Source organism: Actinia tenebrosa, unplaced genomic scaffold (genome assembly GCF_029948245.1).
Source record: "Actinia tenebrosa isolate PJP-AT-01 unplaced genomic scaffold, QUT_ActTen_1.0 PGA_scaffold2__45_contigs__length_23673736, whole genome shotgun sequence".
Taxonomy (NCBI): Eukaryota; Metazoa; Cnidaria; class Anthozoa; order Actiniaria; family Actiniidae; genus Actinia; species Actinia tenebrosa.
Window position 1 is genome coordinate 5,569,416 of NW_028292579.1, and position 15,507 is coordinate 5,584,922.

The following is a 15,507-nucleotide window of genomic DNA, read 5'->3' on the forward strand; positions in this document are numbered from 1 at the left end:
AGGATAACGATGCAAATATTTCTTCGTATTTGAATGTGGACGACTTGCCAAAGGACGTCAAATTTTCATTTTTTTTGGCAAAGGACGGTTGAATTTTCAAGTAAAAGTTGTTGTGCGAAACACTAATAATGTCAATGTTGTCGTTGATTCCTCAAGATGAAGAGAGTAAAACTCTCGTAAAGCACATTGCTTACACGAATTGGAATGCAAGAAGATTTGAATACTCAAAACGAAAACCGCCGTTGGATTCAAATAAATCTAAATCTAAACTCTTCAGTGTCGTCCGCCTTATCACGGGACAGGCCTGATGGCTAGTCCAAACGCACGATCAGTATATGATTGATTGCTGTCCATCAAAGATATTTAAGCCGAGCCAATCAAAAGGGATGCTGGCAGGCGTTCCCTTCTTTCCCCTCCCCCTCCCCCCACGTTCCTTTTTTTGCTAGGTCCCATAATTCTCGCGAGCCCTTGGTCGAAACAGCCCAAATCCTCGATTCTTCCTCAAACCCATCAAAAGAACGCCTGCTCTGCAGGCTATCATATTATAGCCATAATAATTTTTTAAATTTCATAATGTGAAGGCACAAAACACTTTCCAGCCTCCTTAAATCACTTTTCTAAGAATATAATGACACTTTGTTGTGATCGTGACACGCATATATTCGTATTTAGCCTACAGCCTTTCCCCCTATAGAATAAGATATCGTATTGTATTTTATAGTTTGTACTTAACCAAGATAAAATTTTCTTTTCACATACAGAGAGTCTAGCTGGTCGTCTATCCTCCAAAATGAAGAAATACTTGTCTATGAGAAACCACTGTGGTCAAAACAAACACGAAGATTTAGGTAAGATACGTGTGCTTGTTACTGACTGTCTTATCGCCTGTCATATACAGTCAATTCAAAAAACGTTGTCGTCGACCCTCAAGCCTACTAGCGACTGGACCGAAAGGGAATATGGGTAAAAATCACAGAAGCGGTTAGATATTCGTTCTGAATGAATGGACTCGTACTTCACGATACTAAACAAAGACAACGGGAAATATACAGAGTTTCGTGTTTTCTATTATGGGTTAGGGTGATAGTTGTGCAGTATTAATTCATCTTTTGTTGTATTCACTTAGTGAGCTGTTAATATTAATCGATGTTGTTACTGTAACGAAGCTTTATTTGCCCCCTGAATGCCTCATTGTAACACCTTGCGATCCAAGATGGCCGTCGTATCGTCGAAGTAGTCCCGCTAGTATAGTAATAAGATAATAATGGTTACCAACCACCCATTAATTCTATGTCTTTGGGTTTAGCGAGAGTAGGCTTGAGGTGTTCGAAATATACTTTTTTTGAATCGGCTTGTATATATGTGTGGCTTAAACTGTAGTACAATCCTAGACTTGGCATCACATGTGCATACGCCCTATGCAAAATGAGGAAGACTGGTGACGAGCAGCATGAAAGCGAGGTCCTACAGGCCTTCGCGGGATTTTCCTTCGTTGTTTTGAATAATAATGGGTACTTCAATTAAACTTTCTGAAGAAGTTACACCGGGCGCTTCGCTTTTAGGCCGAAATCCTTCAACTCTCAAGACAGATGAACTACGATTTTGGCTTACATGTAGAGGAGATCGAGGCAAAGGCTTAAAAACAAAAGCTCAATTGGTGAAGAGGCGAGTATCGCTTCTCGCGCAATTTATCGTACAACCGGGCCCTGTCAAAGAATAATATCGTCTAAAAACAACAATTATGCATAAATTTGTAATTTGATGAATGAAAGTTGATTTAAGATTAATATGTACGGCTGCTGGAGCACTCAGAAATGTAATATTCCACAAATTCGAAGTTCGCGAAGTTATTTTTTCGTGTGTGCGAACCGATAACTTATGCCTGAAAATATTATGAATATTGTTGTCCTTCTAAACTAAACTAACTTGTTATTCTAAACTACTTTTTGAATTTCCCTAGAGTTCAAGATTATATCGATACAGGTCGAGATAAAAATATTATTGACCCTGATCCTCAACAGACTAGAAAACGTTCGTGACAGTCATGAACAACATGTACAGCAAGCTTTTGTTGAATGTGCCGTAATTAATGTTTTCGCATTTCTCGCCTGGATCAAGGAAATTATAAACGGCAAGAAATGTTTGGTAGTTAGGGAATCCAGTGTAGTAAGAAATGTATTCATTTGAAGTAAAGTGTACAACAGTAAAGACTTTTGATTGTGATGTTTGGTACCGACTTTCTAATGTTGACACTTTAGATCGCAGGTCAGTTTAAAGTGTTTCTCCGAGAGTGAGTTTGGCATGCGTGCCTTGAGTTTAATCAGAGCTTTTTTTTACAGACATTAGAGGTTTGCAAATAATTGGGTAGTATCGAGTATTGCTTCTATAAAATGCAACATAGCCTTAAATTAGCTTATTTTAAACCTTTGCTTTTGAAACTAAGGGAAGTTTCAATATTAGCTTCATTGTTGTAGACGCTAGAAAACTAATACCGAATTGAAAGCGCGTAAAACTGCCTTAATGCAATAGCTATTTCGATAATACTTGAAATTAAGTTTGAATCTAGCCGTTCCAAGCCCAACCGAAAAGCGCAGTATAGCAGAGTTTGACTAATTGGCGTGCATCGTGGATCGTGGGTGAGGTCGCGGGACAGAAATATTATAAAAATTAATTATAAAAGTAAAATTGTTGATTGAGATGCAATGATATATGAACCAATATAATTCTCTCTACAAAATACCTTTTTCAAAAAGACAGTCTCGCCGGACTGTCTTTGCCTTGTAACCACGATGGTTAAAACGAACGAAACTAAGATCAAGGTGAGATACTGGAGCTTGATATCCCTTCTAGTGGCTGTTTTGTCAACTGTCACATATATGGAATGAACCTCCCTCATTTCCGTTCATGCTATTCATTCATCTCTGTTATCCCTCTTCTTCCCATAGGGTTGCGTTGCACTAGTGCTCTTCCCTCTCAATTCTGGGGTCATGGATTCAATTCCTGGACTTGGAACCAGGTGTGAGTAGATCTATTATAGATCCTTCCTTGAATTGAGGGTTAACCTAACGAGCTAAATTCGATTTTGATCTGGCGGTCTGAAAATTATTTGTTGGGATAGGAATAGGGTGTGGGACTGGTGCTAACAAATTTACTTATATAAAATGTACAACTTAACTTTTATAATTTGTTGAAGTTTTCCTTTTAGTTTCCTTGTTGTAGAAAATGGCTATTCTTAATAAATTGCAACAACATTTCGATAGTAAAATTGCTAACGATTTTCCACATGTATGAAGATAATTTTATTTTTTTGAATTTCGAAATTCGTTTTTCATCATACTTAACAAATTTACGATGGTTTAGCGTGGTATGTCCTCTTATTTATCACGATATGACGTCAAAAGTTGGTCAAAATGTTATGGACTCACGAGGCGTAAGCCGAGTGGGTCCATAACTAATTTTGACCAACGTTTGGCGTCATATCGTAGTAAATAAGAGGACATACCAAGCTAAACCATCGTAAATTTGTTTTTTACTACAAAACTCACAAAACTCTAGGAAATAGACTGCACGAAATCGAGAGGAAGAGAAAAAAACAAGGAAATTAATGCCAGAAACCACTCCATTCAAACTCTAAAATAAAAATAAAATAAAACGGTTTTTCTTGCTCAAGCTGAAAAATAATTTTGACTTTATTTGATGGTAAATTTTCACAAACGTTTTTGTAAACAAACTTTTTGATTGGTTTACAAGTGACAAGCGAAAGTGACATGTGACTTCAAATTGGCTTTTCAAAAGCACGAGGTGATGAAAACTAGCGAAAGATTGTTAGAAATACATTTCAAGAAGAATGAAATAATATTCAATTAAAAGTTTGTTGAACTTAAAAGTTTCACTTGTGATAACTCTCTGGTGGAACAACAAAGATTTGGGCTTGCGAAATATTGCAAGATTGGAAAGCGACGTTCGGATAAGCAACGGACGAGAATGAAGAACTGTACTGGCGCTTGGTTTGGTAGCCGGACGATTCCATTTCACACCCAACAGCACTGGAAATAATCTCAGAACATCGCTTTATTTGGCTTGTGGATGGTCTGGAATTGTAGCTTACCAGACTCTGCTCACTCTTATGGCCAGAAATGGCCATGATATGCCTCGAAGGAACTCCTGAGTTTGACAGCGTTGTGATCGATGTGCTTCGTACGCTATGGTTGGTGTAGACCTTTGATAAATTGGCACCAATGGAGATATTTTTCATCATTTTTGCCAGACTGTTGACACCAAGTGGCTTGTTTTCGTACCATACTGGGTCTGAGGCATTTTTGAGTTGCTTAGGCTTTTGGAAAAAGGCTTCTTGCAGAGGGTTTAGCTTTGAGATGTAGAGCTTGAGACACCAGTATGCATCTCCCTCGGTGTTGGTGCTGTAGAGCCTTGTTAGTACTTCGTTTGTGTCTCCATAACCTCCTTGGTGGTTTTTGGTGGCTTCTTGGTGAGACATGATTGCATAGTCACAGCCCTTGGCATCTTTCTGAAAGATGAAACTGCTTTTGATAAGCCCTCGTTGGCCCTCACATCCACGCCGGCACCAAAACAAGGTCACATAAAACTATACTATACGCAGCAATCCATCGGGAGTAGTTGGACTCATGAAAGGACTTTCTTTAATCTTGGCAATATCTGCTGCTTCGACTACTGGTTTGTGCTGGACTTTTTCTTTGTTTTCACGCCTTAGAGACTTCAGTTTGGATTCAAGCATCTTGTTGCTTTTGTGAAAACTCGGGTTTTTGGTGATTGATACGTATCGACCTTCCGATGCAAGATGCCTTTCCATGGCATTTCTAAAGCCAAGCAGTGTGGAGCGGCTATATTCTTGACCAGCTTTCGATCTAGCTTCGGCATAAAACCGGTAGAGATGGGCATCTAACTCTTTATCTGTCATCTCTGCTGTGTTTTTCAAGATGCCTTTTTCGTCGCACCAATCTGTTTGAAAAGAAAGCAGATTTTCCTAGCGTCAATTTTGATAATCAAGGTAAGCTAAATATATATAGTTTTTGTTCATTTTTTTAGACTAATATCTTCAAAACTGGATTCCAAAAGTTTTTCTAATCGATAAGATACATGATATTTACCTCCAAAAGCTTTTAAAAACCACCTTGTTTGCTTTTTCGTCCCTTTTGATTGTGCTTTGGAAACAATTTCGGTGAGCTCGCTGTCTTGCAAGGCTGGGAAGCGACTTTTCGGCTGTTTTTGCTGTATTTTTCTGCTTCCATACAAGCAGACAGTAGTTCTTCGTCATCGTTATTGACGAATGGGATATCAATATCGAAAGAAGGTAGAATTTCACTCATTTTTTGGTTTGGAAAAACCCGAAAAATTTCTTGACAATCGTGACAATCTTGCATGACGCCATTTGTTGGTATGGCCTCTTATTTACGACGTTTTTTAACCAATCAGCGCGCGAGAAAATTTACAATTGTGGTAAAAATTTCCATCTAACATTTAGCTTTTATTTTGATTATCGATATTCTGTTACATTTCATTGGCAAAGCTGCTTCGAGGTCTTCAGAATCTAACGGCTCTTTGGACTCTCAGTTGTTAGCCCTACAAGCAGAGGGAGCGGTTAAAGTGTATTTACTGACTGTCAGCTCACTCTTGATGTCAAACCAGTCTTTGACATTCCCTGCAGCGTCGCCACAGGATTCTGCCATTTTGGAAATTTCAGTTTCCGTTAACAATCTGTTCCAAATATTGACACCCGATATCTTGCCACGGAAATTTTTATCCCTGAATCCTCCCAAATGCATCGTTCCTCCAGCCTCTGGAACTCTTCCCGGCTGTTCGATGAGAGTAATAGTAGGGCGGAGGACGTTTTTTCCATCAATGAAAAGACTCATGATGCCTGTGCTGCTCTCTCTATTGACACAGTATAGGTGCCATTTGTCGTCTTTTTTGAATTTCAGAAAGCGTCCACTATTAGGTTGTTTACTACAAATCAAATAATAAACATTAATTATTGGATGAGGTTGAACGTTATATGATATTATTATCAAGACCACGGCCATGTGAAGTTAACTGCCAAAGACGTAGGCTGAGGCAAATATTACGGTCAAGGTCTTGATAATTTACGACTGATATTATGCGTAAAGCAAATTCAACAATCATTACATTAGTGGTGATAACTAGTAGAGTACTAGCGTGGACTACGTCGGTGTTTCTGAATAGAACAGTAGGAACTTGTGGATAAATTGAATCACCGTAAAAGCTTTGTGAAACTGACGTTTGATCGTTGGTAAAAGATTGCGTAAACGCGATGGAATTAATGAAACTCTAAACATTAACCTAAACAACAAGGCCATCAAACAGGTCCAGCACCACAAGCTGCTTACTCACCACAATACTAGATTTAGTAAACTTAATCTTAATTGCCCACTTTTCAAGAAAACGACCGAAGGCGGTCGTACTTGTTCTGTAAGGTCAATTCAGGATTGGAATTGTCTCCATAAGAGTTTAAAGGAATCCAGTAATTTTAAATCCTTTAAGAAGAGCCTTTTTAACAGTTTAATGAAGAAACAGAAAACAGACCTAATTTTCCATTCATAATTATTCTAATTAACTAATTAACGATTAGTATAGACCAAGTGCGAAACTCACACTGGTGTGGGGCTTGGCTTGTGGACGGAGGGATCCAGCGCTAAAGTCACAGATCGCGCCGGATCGCTTTGTTCACAGGTTGAGCCTTGTATTGGTGTGGGTTTTGCATTTTATTAGGTTTCAATTTTATTAGGTTTTAATTTTTAAGATTTAGATTCTATTACCATTTTAGAATACTTTTATATATATATATATATATATATATATATATATATATATATATGTAGATAAATATTTAATATATAGAGAGTGAGTTAGAGTAAGAGTGTGTGTGTGTGAGAGAGAGTGTTAGATATTGATTTTCTTTTATAGAGGGCCACAGGTTTGTCGGTTTTTAGTACTGTTACGTGTTTACCCTCTTTAAATAAAGTTTATTGATTGATTGATTGATTGACGTTTCGGACGTTAGTCCTTCGTCGGAGTAACGGTGATCCAATTTATCCACGAGTTCCTACTGTTTTAATCATTATATTATACATTTTGGAAACTAAAGAAAAAGAGGTTTCAGTAAATCTGCTTTCAAAGAAATAGAAACGTATTTCAATCTCTGCTATAACCTTGAGTGAATTTATCATGATAAATGTAATATCTGCAGACAAATTATACCTAAAACATTTATCATGTCGAGTTCACGCGACATCAGGGATTGGATGAGGGCTCTCGGTCAATCAGAAGCGGGATAAAGAGTAAAATGTATAATAATACGTTTTGTTATAAATGATTTTATACTATACCCTTTTTCACCAATATAATAACTTATTTTCACGTCGCGCTTTACAACAGCATTGATTTGGAACAAGGTGTGAGCTTCACCCTTGTTTACGTAATTCAAAACAACATAATGATTGTCCTCTGCGCCTTGGGAGTTAATCCAAAAGCAGATGGCCATCTCGTTTAGGGTTGGAAAGCCAGTTATGTCGGAATCTTCAAATCCTGTATCCTGCTTGAATTTCAAATCGAAAGACTCTGTCGAAATACCAAAACTATATATTAAATATCATGTGATAGAAAATCTTCTTCATAAACCTCAAGACTTACCCATGCAGTTTTTTTGTTTATTTGGCTTTTGTCCAGCAGGACACTCGGTAATACAGACATCACTCTGATCTTTTGCGTAGCGACATTCATTACATTCAGACGCTTTTGGGTTACCTTGCGAATGAGACTTGCATCCTGAAATATATAACTTTTTAGGCGCTTCATCTCCTTCTTTCATTGTTTTTATAGTTGTTGTTTTTTGGATGAATTTTAATTACATTTTCCCCTTCTTTATCTCCTCCCTCTTTTTTATTATTCATCTTTTTCCTTTTTTCCTTCGTTTCAACTTTCATGAATTAATTATTTCTCCTTTCTCATTCCCTCCTTCTTTTCTTCTGTTCTTTTTTTCCAGTAATCCTCGCTTGGTTCAATACAATTCCAATCCGGAACAACACAGACTTATGTTGCAAAGTGGACACGTTGCAATTATCTTATGATCGAACGACGATCGATATGACGGTCTTATGATTCAAACATTTTCCTAACCTGCTAAAGGGGCACAAGCTTCGTGACATCTCTGTACACAGTTTGGCTCCTCCTTATCTCTGTACGTATCTCCTTTACAGTCTGCGGCGGTTAGCTTACGAGATACAACATGAGAGTCTACTATTTGTGCTGATTCTTCTCCATTAGCAAAGGAATAAAAGCGAACATGTAGCGGCTGATCGTGATCGATCATGGTCAAGTAGACATCTCCACTGTCGGTGGTGCCCTGGGACTTGCCATACTCAATGACGGTACTTGTTGGTGACTCAGTAACACAGACAAAGTATGACTGGTACAAGAGGGCGTCTCCTAGGGCTACAGCATTGGTATTGACAGTAGATACTTTAAGTCGTTGTGACTAAAAAAGTGAAAATTTAAGGTTAAAGCATATCATCCTTTCTTATTGATGAATATTTTGTATGCGCAGAGCATCGTTTCCAATCTAAAATATACGTGGACTTTTGAGGTGTTTTGCCTATTTTGATTTTGTCAAAGTCGACATTTCGGATTATTTCTACAATACATTATCTTTTGGTACATAATTTGATAATTTATAAAAATACCATTGCTTTCTCTGTTCTTTACTGGGTTGGATAACTTGTCATTCCATTCATTCTTCACTCTTCACTTGAAAAACTTACCTTGTAGATGGCAACTCCAAATGGTGATATCTCGACGTAGTACCAGGCGTCTTTGTTACTGGGAACTGCCGAGAAAACTACATACAGAGCACCTTTGGTAGAAGCTGTGAAATGAAGGCATTTGCCATTACGGTCACTTGGGTCAAACCTGAGCCCGTTGGACCACTGGAGATTACACGGTAACTGCCCTAAAGCACGTTGATTACTTTTCGTGAAAGAATTAGCTGTTGGCCACTCGACCCTTGCGAGCTGTCTTCCCTTCAAAATTTCACTAAGTTCTGGAAAATACCTTTGAGATACTGCATAATCTGCTTGGTTTAGAGCAAGACTACCTTCGCTTTCGTCATACTGCAGAACGAGACCAAATATGGAGATTTTCTTATTTGTTTTGTCACCGCTTCCACCATTGTTAAAACCATCATAAATATGAAACTCTCCATTTTCATTTGTTGTATACCATTTTCCTTGACTGATGAAATTAATTATAGATCAAACGATCAGTTAAGAGAAATATCGGCGATATTAGTCAATAAACTATTGAGCCGTTCTTTCCTTAAAATGCGGCAACATTTGGCTCTCGGATCTTTAATTCAAGATATGGAATCTGATATCAAAGTTGTGGAATTTAGAAGCCAAGTTACGGAATGTGAAACACTGTATCAAGATGGACGTCTATATTTAGTAAAGGACTCCCATCTAACAACATGAACACCGGTGTTAAGTTACTTTGGCAAACGGGATATACCCGGACACCCGATTGGCTTTGTGTACGGCAGGTTTCAATTCCCGCTGCCGACAAGGATTCATAGTCTGAAAAATATTCTAGAAGAGGCACTAATCTGCCCTAAAATATTTGCAAATCTTTCAATCTTTTACTGATCATCATTGCTTTCAAAGAATATTAGTGCTCAGCTTTACTTTTACCTGAATTGAACGATTCTTGACATGGACTTTGGGATATCTATGCCACCATGAATAGCCCCTCTGAGGTCTTTCAGCATGTCAAAAATTACATGAAAGCGTTTGTGTTTTTTTGTCATCTCGTCCCAGGAAGGCTTCGTGGTTTCTGATTGATATTCAGGGTTTCTACTTTGGCACCCGGCTTCTCCAGCGGGCAGACTGACATCAGATATGGACATGGTGCCCTAGAATGAAAAGATGCAAAGAGCCGGTTGAAATTATTCTTTAAATTGTTTCTTTGTAGCTTTTTTTGTATTGGTTTGCTGTTAAAACTACCTCAGAAATATTGAATTGCCGAAAAATTCCAACGACTCTTCCTTCAGACTTTTATTTTTCTTTTGTTGTCCCACCCTAAATTCCACCAAACCTCACCCATGTTTCTTATCATTAGTCATTGATAGGTAGGAAGTAGGTCTGTATTATGAAGGTCATAAAGTAACGTCAAAAAAGTACTTGATGAACAGTTATTTAAGTCTATTGAAATGCACCAATTTCAAAAAACGTTGTCATCGCAAAAGGCGACAGGCGATAGGTCATTCCGACACAGGAATGGTTTCGTCGACTAGAACCAAGGTCCATGTTCTTGACGAGAATAACAAGCAGAAACACGAGTCATTCCAGCTATTCTTGAATCTTGGAATGACCTATTTCATTGCTTTTTGCCTAACATATATTGGCTATAACTTTTTTTGAAATAGGTATATCATTTTGAACGTTCTTTACTAACCTCTTCCATGTAGACTTCAATCGCTCTTTTCAGACTCACGCGTTTGCGTTTTAAACTGTATTCCATCTCCTCTCGACTCGAGAACTCACAGTAAACTCTTTTATTTTGATTCATGTAGTAGCTCTTGCCAGACTTTTCGTCATTAATTAGTTTGTCTTTATTGATTTCGCATCCCCATACGATGGTTTCGTCAGGAAACAAATCATTGCCACGGAAATTCAACAGATCAGTGACAGATCCCATAAGGAACTTGAAGGCCTTGGGGTAGGCAGGGATGCTTTCAAGCCAAGCCTAAAATAAATAATTACCAAGTGAATAAGACTCGAAGTTTTAAAACATTGCATTCATGAGCCATATTATGTAGATGCTGATTCTACTACACCGTGGCTTGAATGACATCGTGATAGGGCGGCACTTATCGCGGCATCTTTTCAATTAAAAAAACTTATTTTACTTACTGTGAATTCAGTCTTGAATGTAGGTGAATACATATCAGAAATCACCGCTGCTATTCTCTGACTTCCTCCTTGCACAACTACAGATGTAGACATGTAGTTTCGTTGCGATTTAGACGAGCTGCCAGATTTGGTGCTTGATTTTGCTCCTGCACTCCAAAACAGACTTTTGAATTCAGTCTCACTCTCTTCGGCAAATTCTTCTTTGCTGGCGGTCATGCTTGCCAATTGTGTCTTCCGTAGTTCCAGCTGACCACCAAATCTGGCAGACTTGGTGTAGTGAGTTCCCCACCGAAGAATGAAGTCCTCTGATAAAACAAGAGAAAGAAGTCAGTTTTAGGATTCATTTTCTGCAAAGACGCCATTTCTATATCGTATTGTTCTAACATAGGACAACTGTTTGCCAGCGGCGTAGCTTACATGTTGCCAATAGGAGGCCTTTAAGGGTGAATAGTTTTGTCATCTCATCAACCTCCAAAAAGCAGTCCCCTCTACTCTTAATTAGCATTATGTTTTCTTATGTTCAGAACACATGTAATTCTCTTGTTTAAAAAAGAACATGTTCCATATCAATTTATGTACACATATCATAATTCTTGGGACGCAACCACATGACTCAAAATCCCTTGAGATATAAGTAACAATGAAACAGTCGCATTGTTGGTTGATTTAACAAGAGAAGCTTATGAGGAACAATTTGTTATCGTTAACCAAGATGGCGACCATGACGTAACATGCACCCCAAGAATAGCGTTCAAAGAAATGATTGTCATGCGATAGGCATATAATGCAACCCTGACACAAAATGAACCTTACAACTCTAGGCCAAAATATCTTTTTGAAAGGATTGAAATGTATCTCACGGAATTTAGCTGGTGCTCCAGGTTCAAAATAGGAGTTTGGAAGGTTAATAAATTCTCTTAAGAAACTTCTGCTCAGATCCTGTGGCTTGACTTCATCTTGAAAAATCTCGTATCTAGAAAAGCGACAACAAAATTAGCACCAATGATGGTCATTGACCGAATTCAAAAGTGGTTTTCTTTCAACAAAGGCAACGTACAGCAATTACGTTTTCTCAAAGAATTAATTTTAACTTCCTTTTTTAGCTAAACTAACAAGATAATTAGCATACTCAAACATTTCCAGTTCATCAATGATATAAAACAAAGAATGGGTGAAGAAAGGGTGTTCATTTAGCACAAAGATTTAAGAGAGAAACCTTTTAGGCATAAAGGGATAAAAAGAACAGATAGATCAACAAATAACTTACGCGAGGCTCAAAATGGATACTTGAAAATGTTTCTCCTACCTGTCCACATCGATATCAAAGATGGCAAGATTGGTTTGTTTTGCGCCGCTTTCGGAGCTTCCCCACGCAGTCTTGACACCAGCGTAGAACCCCAAGACGGACCCTGACACTCCTGCTTCATTTTGTAAATACTTTTGATACTCAGATCGTGACGTAAATACGGTCATGTGTGCACTAGTATCGTAGATTCCGTGAACGTTCATCGTGTCTGGCACTTGAAGATTATCATATCTGGAGGCAGCGTAATATCCTGTTAGTTAATTTCAATAAATCAATCGTCTTTGGACCTTTCATTTCAGCACTTACGATGAATGTCCACCACAGCTTCTCTGGATAATACTCATCTTCCTGGACTCAGGGCTGTATTGACCACGACCATCAAAACCAACACCAATAAATGCAGCACCATCAATCATATCCTGAAAAAGAACAAGTCCAATTAAGGTAAGGAACAAAAATATTTTGACATAAAATTTTGAAGTGAAATGTTTACTCACTCTGCACTGCTCAGTTTTTTCCATCGCATTATAACACGGGTCTCCCTCTTTATAATCAGTTCCCCAGCAACCATTCATTAATACACCCCCAATGCCTGCCGGGTAGTTATAGGGTTGTACCGTGTCATCAGCACCGGTTGATGGTTCTGAACCTTCAACTTCGGCATTGATGTGGTATCCAGGAGGAACAAACATATCTTCAGTTTCCCATCCTTTGTCTGGCATTATATCAAGTTTAATCTGTGTATGATAAAAAATATTGGTTTATTTACACATGCGCAGAAATAACAAGGAATGTTTCCTGCAACTATACATGAAAGTCTTAATCAATCCCCCCTTAGCTTACTCCTTCAGGGATTGTTCAACAAAACTAGAAAACTAGTTTAACTAGAACTGAAACCTGTTTTTGAAGTCTCAGACGCCATATTGGAATGGGTTTACCACAGAAATTTCTAACAAATAAAACTGACAAAAAGCGTGTGCGCAGAAGTGACGCATGAAGAGTGCACGCCCACATTACCTTAATCATAGGATGGAGCCATGCAAGCATTACAAATTATATATATATATGTTTTTTTTCATAAAAGAATTGATTATTTTAAGAATTGTATTCAATTCAATGCCAATGGGCCACTTACTTGTTTCTTAAGAAATTCTGAGGATTTTTTTTGAGCTTCGTCAATATTTTCAAAGTATTTGTCAACCAGTTTTCCCGCTACTTCGATTCCTTTATCGACTACGGCTTCTTGGACCTTCTCGTTTCCCGCCAACTTTGTTAATGCGCCCGTTACAACAGGAGCCACCCTTTTCGATGCCGTCACATCGTCATTAGCTGGGTTTGCTTCTGGATTGATAGAAGTCTTCTTGATGACTAGAGATGGAAACAAAATATGTAAATTAATATTCAAGAAATACACCACAAGTGTCACTTGTCTGACCGTTTATACCTTTTGCAAGAAGATTTTTTCTCTGTTGTTTTGGCAACTTCAAACTGTCGTTTTCGCGTTTTGTCTCATTGGGGTTGATATTAGCAAATTGATTCTTGTCCTTTCGGTTACCTCCATCTGATAAAGAAACCTTGTTCAAAAAGTTGTTCCAATAAATTTGGTTGTTTGGCACATTATTGCTGACGCGAGGAACAGATCGATCGTTATGGTTTTTCAAAGCCGGATAGTTGTAAAGATGTTCAGCGCCATTTTGACGGACCTGGTGCTTGCTGTTCAATCCAGGTTGCTGATTACCTGTATTTTGACAATGAATTTACTTACGAATCTTTTAAATTTAATCTTTATTAGAATTAATATAAATATACAATGCGGGTCTTAAATTACTATTGCCAGCATATTCAAACTGTGAAACAGTTACCATGGGAACAGGCAATCTAACCAACTTCCAGAAAACAGTACTAGTGGAGTAAGTACCAGTTAGGAACGTAGTCTAAATAGTTGCTTTTAAATATTGCAAGAACTGTTTATAAAAGTAAATATGCTAAATTTAATTAAAAGTAATGCAACCGTGCAGCTTTTTTTTCAACATTTTTACCAAATTTGGCATAATCGTTTATTATAAGTTTTAGTATGAAAATATGAAATAAAAAGGGACCCCGAATTTGTAAATTTTGCGGCCGTGTTTTCGGGGAAAATAGGATCATGTAAATTAGGTCAATTAGTCCATATCGCTTGGAAATAATAACATGAAATATAATACACACACATAATACAAAATTACTCGATTCTGATTGGACAAGAGGAGTACAATTAAATTCCAAATTATACTCTACAGAGTGTATTATGAGAAAAAAGCACAATCTTCTCGTACAATTCGGAATTTATAGATACTATATAGATTTCCTATACCAATTCCAAATGATACATACGTTAACATATTACAATTTATACAAACTGGAAGTCTCTAATTTTTTACAGTTTTTTAAGAATGAGTTCTCAATGGTTAAATTTCCAAAACAGTACATTTTGACAGTGCTTTACGATCCGAATTTTCGGACATTTTCGCGATTTACTCAAACTCTAACCCAATGTTGTAGCCTTAGTAAACCTGGACTTACAGTAGAAAAACCAGGGTAGTTCACCATGTAAGATTTTTAGATAATAGCCGTTGAATATGGAAATGCCTTATCCGCCATATTGAAAGAGCTTTACCACAGGAAGCCCAATCACTGAAAACTTCGAAATTGAATAAAAATTGCGTGCGCAGAAAAGATGCGCACGAATGACGATCGCATTGCCTTAAGGTAATTCCCTTGCTTTGCACTGCGCATTTTCTTGCGCGTGCAACTAAAAGCATGAAACTAACAAAGTTTACGCATCTTTCTTTCGGAAACTAAATAAGAAATACGTTCAAAACCAAGTATAAATTGACATATTTGGAAAGCATGTAGCGAAAAAATGAGCAGGCTCCTTTAATAACAATAAGAAATATCTTCAAAGCAATAGTTTTGATACTTACATAGATTTTCCGTCAGAAACGTTACCAAGGTAACCACTACCAACAGAGTCTTCACCATGACAACACTATGTAATGACTGTTAAACAAAGAATCAAAAATTACATTCATCTATTATTATTATTATTATTTATTATTTTATTCACTATTATCATTATTATTATTATTTTTAACATTATTAAAAAAGCCGGAATAGGAAGAAACAGTCATTTTTCATTCCCGTTAATTACGACTTGTTCTAAGAAATTCAATGGATGTCGTGCCGAGCTCGCCGTTGTGTGTG

At 37.5% G+C, this 15,507-nt stretch overlaps 1 protein-coding gene and 1 pseudogene across 1 annotated transcript; both read right to left on the reverse strand.

Moving 5' to 3' along the window:
• Positions 1-3,889: 3,889 nt before the first annotated feature.
• Positions 3,890-4,936, reverse strand: LOC148909064 (uncharacterized; annotated as a pseudogene).
• Positions 4,937-5,482: 546 nt separating this feature from the next.
• LOC116292779 (uncharacterized) lies at positions 5,483-15,285 on the reverse strand. The gene is made up of 15 exons (XM_031700134.2): positions 15,228-15,285; positions 13,709-14,002; positions 13,400-13,632; positions 12,762-13,001; positions 12,571-12,683; positions 12,265-12,495; positions 11,819-11,931; positions 10,959-11,263; positions 10,501-10,791; positions 9,738-9,958; positions 8,814-9,282; positions 8,173-8,530; positions 7,687-7,821; positions 7,383-7,614; positions 5,483-5,982 (listed from the first exon to the last, which is right to left on the reverse strand). The coding sequence occupies exons 1-15, from the start codon at positions 15,283-15,285 to the stop codon at positions 5,586-5,588; spliced, it is 3,690 nt and encodes a 1,229-aa protein (XP_031555994.1). The 3' UTR covers positions 5,483-5,585.
• Positions 15,286-15,507: the final 222 nt, after the last annotated feature.